General features: G+C 44.3%; 1 protein-coding gene across 1 annotated transcript in view; it reads right to left on the bottom strand.

Moving 5' to 3' along the window:
* The window catches only part of LOC138568755 (mucin-3A-like), a 95,202-nt gene that overhangs the window by 17,754 nt on the left and 63,271 nt on the right, over positions 1-14,177 (bottom strand). The window contains exons 6-7 of the mRNA XM_069646541.1: positions 3,412-3,471; positions 1,387-1,576 (exon numbers count right to left, since the gene is read on the bottom strand). Coding sequence (XP_069502642.1) covers positions 1,387-1,576; positions 3,412-3,471 — 250 coding nt within the window. The remainder of the gene's footprint in view (positions 1-1,386; positions 1,577-3,411; positions 3,472-14,177) is intronic.

Below are 14,177 nucleotides of genomic sequence, written 5' to 3'. Positions count from 1 at the left end.
ACATTTCTTAAAGTTAATGAATTTCACCCTATAGCTGTTCCTTAATCATTGCTGTACAGATGCATCTATATGAGCTTGTGTACTTTGTAATAATGTTGATGATATTTCATATATAGTCAGGCTGTAAATGCTTACCCTTATTAAATAAATAAAAATCCTTTAAACTTAAAAAAAAAGTTACTCTATGCCCCGCTCCCTGTCCCTCTGCATCCCAGGTGAGGAATGTGAACCTACAATAGACATGTAAGGGTTTCTCTGTGCCACAGACGGTATACCTCTGCATCCCAAGAACAGAGTGCAAGTCTAACCCAGGCCTGTAAAAGCTGCACTGTGCTGCGGCCCAAGAATGTGAAGGGGCCGACCTGGCCCTTTAATAGCTACTCTAACGCTACTTGCAACTCTGGGTGCTAGAATGAACCCATTTTATGACTGCTCTATGCCACGCCCTTAGTAAGAGAAGACACCCATTCTGGAACTAGAATAGCCTGTCCCACATTGTGTGATTCTGGGCGACAGTTAGAAGCATCCCGTCCTGAGTCTTTAAGCGGTAGTATGTGCCACACTACATACTAGGGGGAGAAGGAACCCATCCTGGAACTTTAAGAGTTACTCTGTGCCACACCCTAGGAAAGGTCAGGAAAATAGCCTGGGACTGTAAGAGCTCCTGGGACCTCCACTGCTGCTTTGACTAAGAGTATGAGCCCAACATTGTCTCGGGAGGATAGCTCGGGGGTAACGTGCTCGCCTTGGAAGCAGGACGACACTGAGCAATACGGGTTCGAACCCTGGGTCCATGCTTCGAAACCTCTGGGTATTAAGTGTGTTATAAATAACCTATCATATCATATCATAACATGGCCCTCTACAAATTGCAGAGTTTAAATCATGTAACCCAGCAGCTAGGGAAAGAACACACACTAGACCTGACCTAAGCTCTAATAGAGTTATGCTATGCCATACCTAGGGACAATAAGCAAGAGAAGAAAACCAGTTCCAATTGCATTGCAAGACACAGCAGGTGTATTTGTGGAGCACAGATTCACTCCCAGCCAGGTCTCCTTGAACTATAACAGGTACGGCCAGGGATAAACACACCACTAAAAACACTAAGCTTGGACATTTCTAAACGATAACCGGGATATGAAACATAACTTTGTCCAAAACATTAATTAAAAAATCATACAATATCAAGGGGAAGAATTGTAAAAACACAGAAATAGAACAGGTAGTCTCCCTGTTCTGTGTAGTTCTATAATTCAACAAAGCGCAACCAGAATATTCTCTGGGACCGGGAAGACAGAAAACGAGAGAGGAGCCCACCCTCTAAGATTGGGTAGTTTATTTGCCCTCACTTAACACTTGGGAAGGCGCTGCACTCTGACTTACAAGCATGCGGGTCCCTCTTGGCCGATGGAACATTCTCCGTTGTAGCAGTTGTAGTAGTAGGGGTTTCCGTTGGTGCAGTTGGACAAACAGACCAGGCTTGTACTGGCTTGTCCAGACTTGTCCAGGGTTGTCCTGTTAACACCATAGTAATACTGGCCATAATCATGTTTGATTTCGGTCAGACATGCCGCTAATAAACAGAAACAAATTTGCAGTTATTATATCAGTTATTATATCGTATATGTTTTTTTTATAACACACGGTTTCGCGATTCGAACCTTTGTTGCTCTGCGCGGTCTTGCTTCCAAGACTAGCACGTTGCCCCAGTGCTATCCTCCTTTCACATGGAAGTGTGTATAACCACCCACTTTGCAGTCCAGTGACCCAATGGCCAAGCTGATCCCACAGTCCCGTTACAACTGCGTGAGCCCCAATATCTACATCCACCGTGAAGGTGCTGGCTCTTGAAGCAGCAATGGCGGGATGGCAGTGTTGACCTCGCAGTTCTATGGCAATAATGGTGGTCCTCATTGCAATGTTCCATGTCCAGCATGACAGCCATACGTGCACAGTGCCATCATAGCCATGGAAGCAATAATACCAACATTTGAAGGCCACCACGATAACCCTGAATCCCCAGCACTATGGTCACCAAGGCAACCCACAATCCAGAGCAGCATGGCTACTACGGCAAATCTGGATCCAGAGCACCACGGCGGCAAACCCAAATCCGCAGAGGCAAGGCCTCATGACAACCGTGATTGCATAGCACTATCATCGCCATGATGGCCCAGACCGCTTACGTCCATAATAACTGTGACAGCCCTTGATCATTGCTCCACTGCCACACAGCCATCATGATAGTTCTGACTCTGCAAGTCAGTAGCTATGAGTTATGACTCCACTACTCCAAACCCAGGGCATCCCCTCACTCCTCAAACAGGGCAACCCCCATTCGCATAGATCTACGTCCCATGGCAGCTCTGAGCTCACATCAACTTGCTCTGAATTCACAGATCCATTTCTGCTTATGACAACATGGCACCAGAACACACATGAAAACCGAGGCCACCAGGAGTCATATCTATTTTGCCACTTACAACACAGCCCCATGATTGCCCTACCCCTGCTTTCCCAGTCCTTCTATATCACCAATGAAAGCCCTGGCCCTTCAGCCTCTTTTACAACTGAAACCCCCAGTTCTAATGACAGCCACATCCATACGGCCCCCAGTGTACGGAGAAAGCGACTCCAGAGACCATCATGACAATCCAGAGCCTGCAATGTACGCTGCTCTGAGTCCGCAGCTGCAGGGCACCAATGATAGCCTTCACCCCACATCCCTCGCCATAAGCCCGAGTCCATAGTCTAAACAGACAGCTTTTTACGCTCCTAACAGTAACTATCCATGGCAGCCTGAAGGCCAGAGACCCCATAAAAGCTACGACCCTGCACTCACAGGGTAGCCCTAATCCTATGTTCCCATATAGCAGTACTGTCCCCTATAGTCTTCCAAGCTATGGCTCTGCAGCCCCAGTTGCTACTTAAGCCTCATAGTCGTGACAGTGTAAACATCCGACCCATAACGATAATGAACTCACAGCCCCCCATGACCACCCAAAACCCACTCCCCATTGCATCCCATCTTATAGCCTTCCGTGAAATCTCATATTGCACAGATCTACAGCCACCACAAGAGCCAGGACCCCCCACACCCCTCACATACACGATAATTAAGCATTGGTGAATAGGGCAGGCCATTTGCAGAATAGTCATTTGCATGACTGTGGTAGGACTCAAAGAGAGAACTGATTGTGGACTCGGCAGAGCAGAGGGAAGGCGTTGATTAAAAACCAGAACCCATGGGTCCCACAGATAGTGAAAGGGCCCACTGATCTTTTACTAGGGAAGTTTCCCCACATGCCTTAACAATCCCCATTCCCATTGGCTGCAAGCATGGTGCCAAATTTGGATGCCAATGAATGTTACGCCAGATGACAGGAGGAACCCCGCGTCATGCCTCACCTGCTACGTCCAGCTTCGTTGAGGTGACGAGGGCCGCACTTGGTTTAAAATGTAGAGTATCTGAAGAAAGACCAAGAGTGCATTAGACATGAAGATATTCTATACATTTCACAGCATGCAGACGGGATAATGGTGAGGATATAAAGTGCCTGATGAAGGTCAGGGGGCAATGTTCCAAGAACATGGGATTACAAAGGCAACAAGGATAGAGCTAATGACAGGATGATATAATCCAAGGGGAGGACCTTCAAACTATGGGAGTTGGGTGAAGTTCTAAATATGGGGTTCTAGAAATTAGGGTTAAATGCCCAGCGGGCTGATGTAATGCCGATGCGGCCACTATCCAAGGATGCAGGCTTAGAAACAGTGGAGGTGGTGGGGAGGACTGATGCTCCTAAATTAGGCGATGGACGACGTGGCAAGGGAGAAGATTGTATAGAAGAATACGGCCATAAGCACAACAGCAACCGTGTTCCAAGAGTAGGGGCTGAAAAGGGACAGGGACATGTCGCGCTTCCCCCTTTTTTTACCCACCTGCAGACAGTATTACCTCCATCAAATGCCCCTTCATCTAAAGGGTGAAAAGAATCCAAGGTCTTCCTGTAAGCATACAGGTAAGAGCCCAACTAGAAAGTCTGAATCGGCCACTTTCCACAGAACCACAATCAATTAAATATCATTACTACCCCTTTGAAATGTGGGAAATCAGGAGAGTCAACCTGCCAAATTCCTGCAACCAATAAATAGGAGCTTGTGGAGAGGAAAAAGGAAGTGGTACGAGTGAGTTGCTTTAAGGAAGCAGGAATGGCACATGCAAAGTACACGCAAATGATGTGGTAATCCTGACAACACAGACACACCATGATGTTTATATTTCCGATGAAAACCTGTTATGAGGAGGCCCTTTGTACTAAATCGCGCCCTATTTCTAGTGCGATTTCTCTCTTAAAATCTGAATACTTAGGCACATGTAAACTGTCCAACAGCATCTTCTTGAATCTGTTATAACTGAAGCATCGCACCTCAGGCTGTGGGAACCAGACAGCTGGCCACACAATACGTTCATCTTCAAAGATGTTCAGCTCGATACTAGGAACTATGGGAACACCGGAGCTAATGATTTTAAAACACTGCGGCAAACAAATGTTCCCATTAGCAATATCTGTGACCAATTTTCTACGTGCATATTAATAAAGTCGTATGGTATTATTTTAGCATTAATCCACGGATTCGGGGGCAGACATGGCAGTCTGCTAAGGCATACCTTTTCTGCCAATGTTAAATTTGACAGGTGGCCCGCCCTGTTTCCCACCCCTAACCACGACCCTGAATCCCTATACATTTTATTGACACCCAACATTTTTATATCAATATGATAATATGATATATCAATATCTTCGACGCCACACTCTCCTTCTCTCCTCACATCTCCGACGTCTCTAAGAAGTCTCAATACCAGCTGCACCTCCTCAGAGGTATCATTCCTTTCCTCTCCTTCCCCAGAAGCTCACTTTCTCCAGAGCCCTGGTTCTCTCTAGGCTGGACTATTGTAACAGCCTCTATCTTAACCTGCCTGCCTCTACTCTCCGCCCTCTGCAACTTATCCAGAACAGGACTGCGAGACTTGTCCTTGGCTCAACCCCAGGGATAGTATCTCTACAGGAGTTAAATCTCTTCATTGGCTCCCAACCTCTGCATTGTCCACAAGGCCGTCTGGGGCCTTGGGCCAAAATACCTTCAACTCTCTCCTCCTAAATATCTTACTTCTCGAGCTCTTCGCTCATCCGCATCCAACTCCCTCAGGGTCAGTCACTTCGCCAAGCAACGAGTTGGTGGCAGATCTCTCTCTTCGGCAGGGGCCTCCCTCTGGAACAGCCTTCCTGTCTCCCTGAAACTTGAGGATTCCGGAAGCACCTCAAAACCTTCCTCTTTGCCTCTGCTTTCTCTCCCCTTATACCCTGCTAAACTCTTGTCAGAAATCGGCACCGGTTACCTGCCCACCCTTTCCAATTCTCGGGCCCAGGCCCCACCAGTTGCCCACCTGCACTGCCTTCCTTGCTACCCCGGCACCTGGGGACTGTTTTCTGTTTCCCTACAGTCCCCCTACCAGCAATTATGTCTGCACTTACCTTGCATTTGCCACCAACGGCCGTTTTTCTTTTCTTTTTATATTTATCTTATTTATTCTACTATCCCTTGTACTGCACTTTTCCCCTCTCCCTTCCCTGCGCACTTTTCCCTCTCCCCCTCCCCATGCACTTGCATGAGCTGAATGACACCTGGCCTAGTAGGATTGTTTTCCGTCCTCCCTTTGTTCCTCCCCGCCTCATCGCGCCTTGAAACACCTGTGTATTAGCGCGTTATAAGTGCCTTATCATATCATAAGAGCCCAGATACGGCTATAAATAGATGATATATTGAACAGCTATAATTGTCATGAATCCCCAAAATTGTAATAAAACCCCTAATCTTTTTTATATACATTTATATTAATTTTATATAAATTGGATATAAAATTAAGGCTATTATCGTAGTGTATTAATAGATGGTGTCATGAAGCCCATGCATTTGATTGCACCCAAAATAACCCTACACATTTGAGATGACTTTATCAAATCATATCAAACCTTTACATACATTTGCTACAAAATAGATAAGCCCATCACCCTAGGTTATAAATAGATTTTGTCATGAAACCCATATGTTTGATCATACCCTATATATTTCAGATCGCTTTACCAAATCATAACATCAAACCTTTATATAAATTGGATATAAAATGTATAAGACTAATATTATAGTGTATTAATAGATGGTGTCATGAAGCCCATGCATTTGACTGCACCCAAAATAACCCTACACATTTGGGAACGCATTATCAAATCGTATCAAACCTTTACATACATTTGATAAAAAATAGATAAGCCCATCATCATAGTGTATACATAGATGACGTCATGAAGCCCATACGTTTGATTGCATCCAACAATATCCCTATACATTTGAGATTGCTTTATCAGCCAGTAACATCATACTTTTCCTGGCACACACCTGCCCAAAAGCCCAAACCGCCAGCTTTGGAAATGCTTGTTCTTTCAGGATCCGACCCCACCATCTCCTCCTGGGATGCTGTGGTCCAAGTGGACGTAGCACAATGCAAATTCAATTCCCAGCTTCCGTACTTAACTATAGTGTGTGATCTTGAGCCAATCCCCTCTGCCCCCAGGAGCGCCATTTTGCTTTCTTTCAAAACACAACGATCCAACAAGTAAGCTGTAAATTACATGTAGGCACTACATGAAGCCGGGGGTGGACACACACACACACACATATATAGTTTATACTATGTTTTACCTCCTGAAGGGGTCCGGCTAAATGTTTCTAAATTAGATTGAATTTCATTGCATTTATGACATGATATTACTGTTTCAAAGCCATCGTAGGACCTACAGGTTATCTGAACAGCAGATGTGCACTATACAATCAGCTGTGAGCTTAGTATAGAGTAAAAAAAGAGCTGTGGACGGCGGAAAGCTTTGCGCTTAGGGTTTCAGATGCCTATAATTATCTGGGAGTGCGAAAGTGACTGCTGTATATTACCCATGCGGTAGACACTCCCCCAGGTCACCAGTGTTTCAGAAGCACCTTCCTTTTTTCTTACAGGTTGCTGAGTCTACACCAGCCCTCCCGATGTTTTCCAGAGCAGTCTCTTCTCGAGTCTTTCCGGCGTCTCAGCATGTCAAAGCATATGTATTTTGCGTTATAATGTTGGCTTAAGCACGTACACATTGAACCGCGCCATCGTGGTTTCCGAAAACGTCATCTTGGCTGCTTTGCTTCCATTTCCGAGTTTTCATTCTGAAGCGCGGTGAGAACTCAAAAAATCACCGCTTCGGAAGCTTCACTAAAATATGCCCCTGCACAGGAATGTTGAAACTGATGAGCACATTTTCTGTCTTTTAACTTAGAGCCTTGAAGTACTGGCACGAACGTAGCTAATCTGTAAATTAGGTGCCATCCAGCCTTCCTTGATTCTTTCGGCCTTTCCACAGCTAATTGTGTCTGTGCATCCAGACAATTAAAGTGAAACACAATTCACTGCATATGTTGTTCTCAAGGATCAAGCTACTGAGTAAAAATACAGACTTACCTTTAAGTCTTGTAATAATATAGATAAAGTAGCGCGAGGAATGTTACCTTGTGTTCAGAATATGATACACTCCTACACCCCTCTCCGCTCTGCTTCCCAGACAGTGAATTGTCTGGGAAGTGACGTTGAGTGTTCTAGCACAATTTGCCATGGTAAAATGCCCACGTCTGTAGGTCTATAGGTCACGAGCAATTATCACGTGATGAGCTAGCCCAAATTCATCATGGTATTCCAAATGTGTATAAAATACATCCACTCCCCCGTGTCTTAGCTCAATTTTTTATGCCTGTACACATTCATTTTGAAACCTGAGACCACGAGTGCGAATAAACTGTTGTTCATATATTTGTTCCTCGTGACTGGTGGGTCTTCATTTCTTTGCAGTAGCCTCATAGCTTTGGACTAACCAGCAGACAATTACTCTGATCTATCTTTAGCTGTGTGGAGTGCCCTGTTATATGCAGCCTCGGATGCAATATAATGACTTGTGGTATTAGGAAGGAAAGGAAGTGGCTGTTTCATAATGTCTGTTGTCATTTGAGCATTCTGAAGCGTTAGCAGAAAACACCTGTTGCTGCTGATAACACTTTAGAGGAAGGGATTGTATTTTGAAAAAGGAAGCATGGGGTAGCTAGATGTCATTCTGAGTTAGCTTGGGACGACAAGACAGTTGTTCTGCGATCCTCTGTCCCAACTGAGTAAACAATGGCATAGGAAAACACATGTGTAATCTATCTTTAGCTGCTTGGGGTGTCCTAATATTTTTAGCTTTTGATACAATGACTCAGGGTGTTAGGCCGGGGAATGGAAACAGATATTTCATAATGCATGTTGATATATTGATCATCTATTTTCATATATATATATATATATATATATATATATATATATATATATTGTGCATTCTGCAGCATCGGCAGGAAGCACATGGGGTGCTGATAAGAAGGGGTATATTTAAAAAAAAAGAGCTGATGCCATGCTTCTGTGACCAGGAAGCACCTGGAATCTAGACAGGACACTGGAACCGTATAAATAAGTTTTGGGGTTTTAACTAACCGGGGTTAAAAGAACATCCGGGGTCATGTTCTGGTCTACATATGTGCACGCCTCATGCATCCTGTCAGAACATCCTCAGCCCTGGGCCCATAGATAATTTCTGGTGCGACCTTGGTACCTGTCTTTACCCCTTAAAAGCAGTGGTTCTGCCTGGTATGGTATCGTCGGGCCCCATTTGGATTCAGTACTTGGAGCAGGAGTTGGATATTTGGCAACTGAAACCACTGACGGCTTTAACATTTGAAAAACCTGGGCTGGATTCTCATACTGGATGATTGATTAGAGCTGCTTGCAAGGACTGTGGCAATACTGCTGTGCTGTCTTGGAGCTAAATTGACCTCTGCACTGTTCAGAGGCCTGCCCACTGTGGAGCCTTGATGCAGGCCCGGGGTGTTTTAACAGGATTACTGAACACAGATTTCAAGAACATTAAAGGTAAGTGGATATTTCATTTCAAACTAAGCATGTATATGGTTTGGAGCAATTTAAGACCTGTGCTTTAATGACAAGTTTAAAATATGATATTATACATTAGTGCTTTCTCTAGCATTTAGTGTGTATGTAAAGAATTCCTCAAAGCCATGACTTTGCATCCTATCTTTGACTTCTGCCATCCCATGTACTTTGTTTCTTGATTTTCAGCCAGCTAGGCATCTATTACCCACATCTAAATATATGATACATGTCTAATAGGTGTGACATACGGATTCACTAAGGACTTAGAGGCTGCTGATTAGTTTAACTGGTTTGTATGCAACCATTAAATACATCCTACAGATGGACCATTATAAATGGAAACACGTGCAGAGGTGAAAATGGCAATGTAAGGCAGAACTTCATTAGATTAACTACAAAATCCTTGGCAGACAGTTTGGGGTTGGGGTGGGGGACTGACCATATTTAGTGCCTGCAATTCTGTTCAGCTATTATTGCCAACTACATTTTTCTATAGCTAAAAAGACAGCCATCTTTCTGAACGTTTGCTTAAAAGTGCTCTAACATGGTAGGTCCCTCTGCGTTTAAAATATATATATTTCACATTTTTAAAGCGCTCACACAGCCTGCGGGCATCGAGACGCTGTTACAGGAATTGTTTGTTTTGTAGTTGCATATTGTGTTTGTCCTAGTTGTGTATTTATAACGCGCTTAAACACCCAAAGGTTTCTAAGCACGGACCTGGGGATCGAACCTGTGTTGCTTCGTGTCGTCTTGGTTGAATACATGTATTTATTTTTAAACAAAGCACGTGTTTAGAACATTGGGCATTTTCCACAACATGGAGGCTTTTTGTTCCCTCGCGAAAGCAGCAAGATCTCCAGGCACAATTAACAGGTTCTCGTGTTTTCTTGGGGTAAGGTCGGTTTCCAAATGAAATAATTGAGATACTTTAGAGAGAGCAGAGTGAATTCAGAATGACCCACATGTTTGAAAGTACCCCATGGATACCTGTTTCCCCACGGTAGTGCCTTTGTTCCCATCTGTCTGTGGTGTTTTATGGTTGTGGTCTGGCTGGAGACTGCAGAGTTACCTAGTTCTTCAGCTTGAGTAACGTTTTGTTCTGTTACGGAGTTGGTGGATACCGAGATGATTATTCTTAGAATTTAGGTTGGATCGAGAGGCAAATAACTACAATTTCAGTGGGTTTCCAGACATTTACAATTCAAGATAGTAAAAAACAAACATACCATCCTAAGCCAGTGAAGGCAACATAAACATTTTTGTTATAAGTGAACTATACTATAATACAGCTGGTTGTAAACTAGACCTGCCTTTGTTAACCATTCTAACCAGTCGGGCCTTGAAACACTTGTGTATGGGCCATATCATATCGTCTCATACATTAATTTCAGCTATACCCGTGTCATGCAATATTTATGCACAATGCCTTATTACACACGTCTTTAGCTGCTGACCAGGCAGTGTGGAGACTTGTGAGATCAAAACATGTTAATGTATTCCATAATCTTGACATTTTGTGCTTAGCAGGTACATGTTTATGAGAAATACGTTAATCATTGCACCGCCCCACACATTTTTGAATGGTCATAAATAATTCTGACTGGGACATGCATGAAAATTCTGACAGGCCGCCCTCTCCTTGAAAATCGGCTAATCGTGCCCTAGTCGTAAACCCGAAATGCACTTTTCGAGAACAGCGCTTCGACAATATTATTTTTCCTAACTAGGAGCTGATCTGCTGCTTTTGATACAGACCAGAACACTTTTCCTGCAATGCAGAGGGTGGCTTCCTTTCAAATTAATATGAGCACTGCCCCCTCCCCATACTCACCAGCTGCTTTAAACAAGCCCATTGCCAGTATATTGCAAACACGAAGATTACTGACTACACCTGCAAAGAGCCGTGGGTTACGGTAGGGTGTGATCATTGCACTCTCAGGGATCAACATAAATATAGGATAAGTTGGAGATAAAAGAATCTTTACTAGGCATCATCCAGTAAGCAGGAACCTATGATGGAGGGCAAGGAAGCCCTACTTACTGTATCACAAATCTAACATCCACATTATATTCAAACTCTAGATTTTTGTGGAGCAATGCTTCCTGGATGTCCAAATTCACATTTCTACAAATTCCAAACAACAAAAGGGCTGACTCACAAAATGTTTTACAATGGGATCAACCCATTGAAAAACAGTTGTGAATGCGTCGAAAACTGCTCGTCCTAGAGGTAATCCCACCTAATCATCACTACAGTGCTGTTGCTGCCTCTATTTTATACATAGCTAAGAAATCCAACAGCACAACACAGGAAAATAAAGACATATTAACCAAAACACTCAATGATCTCTTCTCAAATATATCGATAAACTAGGCTAGCGTATTGTTTACTAGTTGGCCTCCTTTTCCACGGCTTGTGGAAATGGGCGTGGATGTGCCATCTTGTGATTGCACTGCACTCTAGCCGCACTTTGGACTTTATTCATCAGACCACCTGCTAGTTGAGGTCTATGAGCATTTTAGCACACACATTTTATACTGTAGACATACTTTCGGCAAGTTATAATTGTATGAAATGTATGTTTATTTGTATGTGTATTGATAAAGTGTGTGTTTTTGTTAGAACAGTGTGAATGCATCTACTGCATTGTAAGGTCTCTGTTAGATGTAGTGATAGGAGTTTTTTTTCCTCCTATTAATTACTTTTTACAACGTAACTAAAATTATGCATGATACAAAGACATTTAGGAGATGGCTGGTGCAGTATCAATGTGCCGGTAAATCTGTTTACCGCCACGTTACCAGACCGGCCAACTCCAAGTTTGGGTGGGGTTGCAGAATTACCACTAGCTCGTGGCTGGAGGTAATCCCGGCAACCCACCAGCAAAAACTGCCAGTAATACAGGTAACTCCCCTCATGGAGTCTTACTGGACTCCCTGGACTGAGGAGTAACTGTCCTCACTGGCACTCAGAATCTGGCAGTAATTCCACCAGACCGAGTGTCGGTAAGAGTAATTCTGTTTGGTAGTATATCGCCGGATTGACCATCGGGATATCACCAAACTTGTAATGACCCCCATTGGGTTTTAAACATGGCTAGGTTACCTTAGGGCATGTGCAGGAAGCTGCCTGTGCTGTGAACACTGATTCATCAACTTGTAGCCATTCTACTTAGGATGATCAAGAAAGTCGCCTGATTGAACACAAAATCATTTCCATAAAGCTCTATATCGATACTTGAATCCCAACAGGAACAATAACGCAAACTTTGCACGCAGTGTATATAAAAGGGAAAATACTTTGCTATTAGACAAAGGAAAAGGTAAGATCATTATTGCTTTCTTTTAGTCCTGTTTTCTTTTAGCAGGCACACAAAAGTCACATTTCTTCAAAACACAATTCAGCATCAACTAAGAGCATGCCACATGTTAGCGTTGCACCTAGCTACAGGAAGCAATCACAGGGGGAAGACAGGGTGAGGGAAGCTGCAATGGGATTAACCCATTAATACATATCAGATGCAGTATATTATCATAGGGTAGGTGCTGAGGTGTTAACATTGGATTTACGATGCCGACACATACTTTGCAATATGCTGGGTATTGGTGAGGATAGACATTGTATTTGAATATTTCAATGAGGTGATTGGCACTGTGTAAATGATGTCATATTTTGATTCTATATTCTCTTTGTATTTATTTAGAGACACCATGGGTGTCATTACGATTTGGGCGGTAGGGTATACTGGGCACCGGTAAGGAGACCAGTGCCGGTAATCTCCTACTGCCCGATTACGAGGTCCCCTAACGGGAACCGCAAGGGATGTGTGGTCGGACGGTTTAGCGGCTTGGTCCCGTTAGGGGACCAGGCCGCTAATCAGGCCCGTAAACAGCGCCTTCCCCATTCCCATTGAGCCATATGGGGGCTCAATTGGGAATGGGGAATGGTTGGTGCAATGGGGACTTACCGGTCCCGCCAGGGTCGGACTAGACCGGTAAGTCCCCACTGCACCACACCGGACTCGGTCCCGTTATTGGAGGCAGTCATGGCGCAAATAGCGCCATGACTACCTCCAATCTCGGAATGAGGCCCCATGTATTCTTTTGTTTTTAAACTTTTCTTTATTGGCATGGTGAGAGAACAGACAAACAACACAATGTACAGCATAGCAAGGGTATCAGATACATAAATGGTAATGTAATACATGGGAAATGCCAGCAAAGGACAGATAGGACCATGATTCGGATTTATGCGGCGCAACAATGGGTTAGTTTACTTCACAAGGAGGGGGGAGGACGATAGTTCTAAGTCATCTTTGTTATTCAAATAGGTGCAAAATTCCGTCCATACATTCTTGGGTCGAGAGGTCAGCAGGAGGGTATTGATATATTCCTCATCGCACGCTTGAGTCCAGGTGTTGGGCCCCCAACCACATCTCAAATGAAGGGGGGGGGGTTCAGCGCTTCCAACATTGTAATATGCATGTTTTGGCTATTATGGTGGCAACATTCAGAAACCTAGACATCTTCCTCAATTCAGGGCTATCCCACAGGCCGAACAGTATAGCTAGGGGTTCTGGAGGGATATGGAACGCTGTAATATCTGAGAGAGCTTCAATTATGGCTTTCCAGTATGGGCCCAGCGCATCACAGGACCAGAACATATGAGTGTGATCTGCAGCAGGAGCCCCGCACTTAGGGCAGGTGCGGGCCTGGGTGTGTGCAAACCTACCATGCCTCAATGCCTACTACCTGCCTCAATGCATACAATACAAGCTCCTGAACAGACTATACTACATGCCTCAATGCCTTTGAGGCATGTAGTATAGTCTGTTCAGGAGCTTGTATGTTATGCACCTATGTCTGGCATTCAGAGAGGTGGTTTGGGTGTGTATGCACATTTTCCCCCACAATGCGTCAGTGATGTTGAGGCCCAGCTCCTCACTCCACGTATTCCGTGCCTTGAGTGGCATGTCCGTGGGGTCGGCCATCAGCAATTTGTACAGCGAGGACACTATCCCCCTAGCTCCAGCCGAGTTGAATATGTAGTGAATCTCAGGTGAGTCTGGGGCTCATCAGGGTATGAGGGCCACCAGGCGCG

Source organism: Ambystoma mexicanum, chromosome 1p (assembly GCF_040938575.1).
Source record: "Ambystoma mexicanum isolate Mex_15411 chromosome 1p, UKY_AmexF1_1, whole genome shotgun sequence".
In the NCBI taxonomy this organism is placed as follows: Eukaryota; Metazoa; Chordata; class Amphibia; order Caudata; family Ambystomatidae; genus Ambystoma; species Ambystoma mexicanum.
This window is presented reverse-complemented; position numbering and strand designations above follow the sequence as displayed.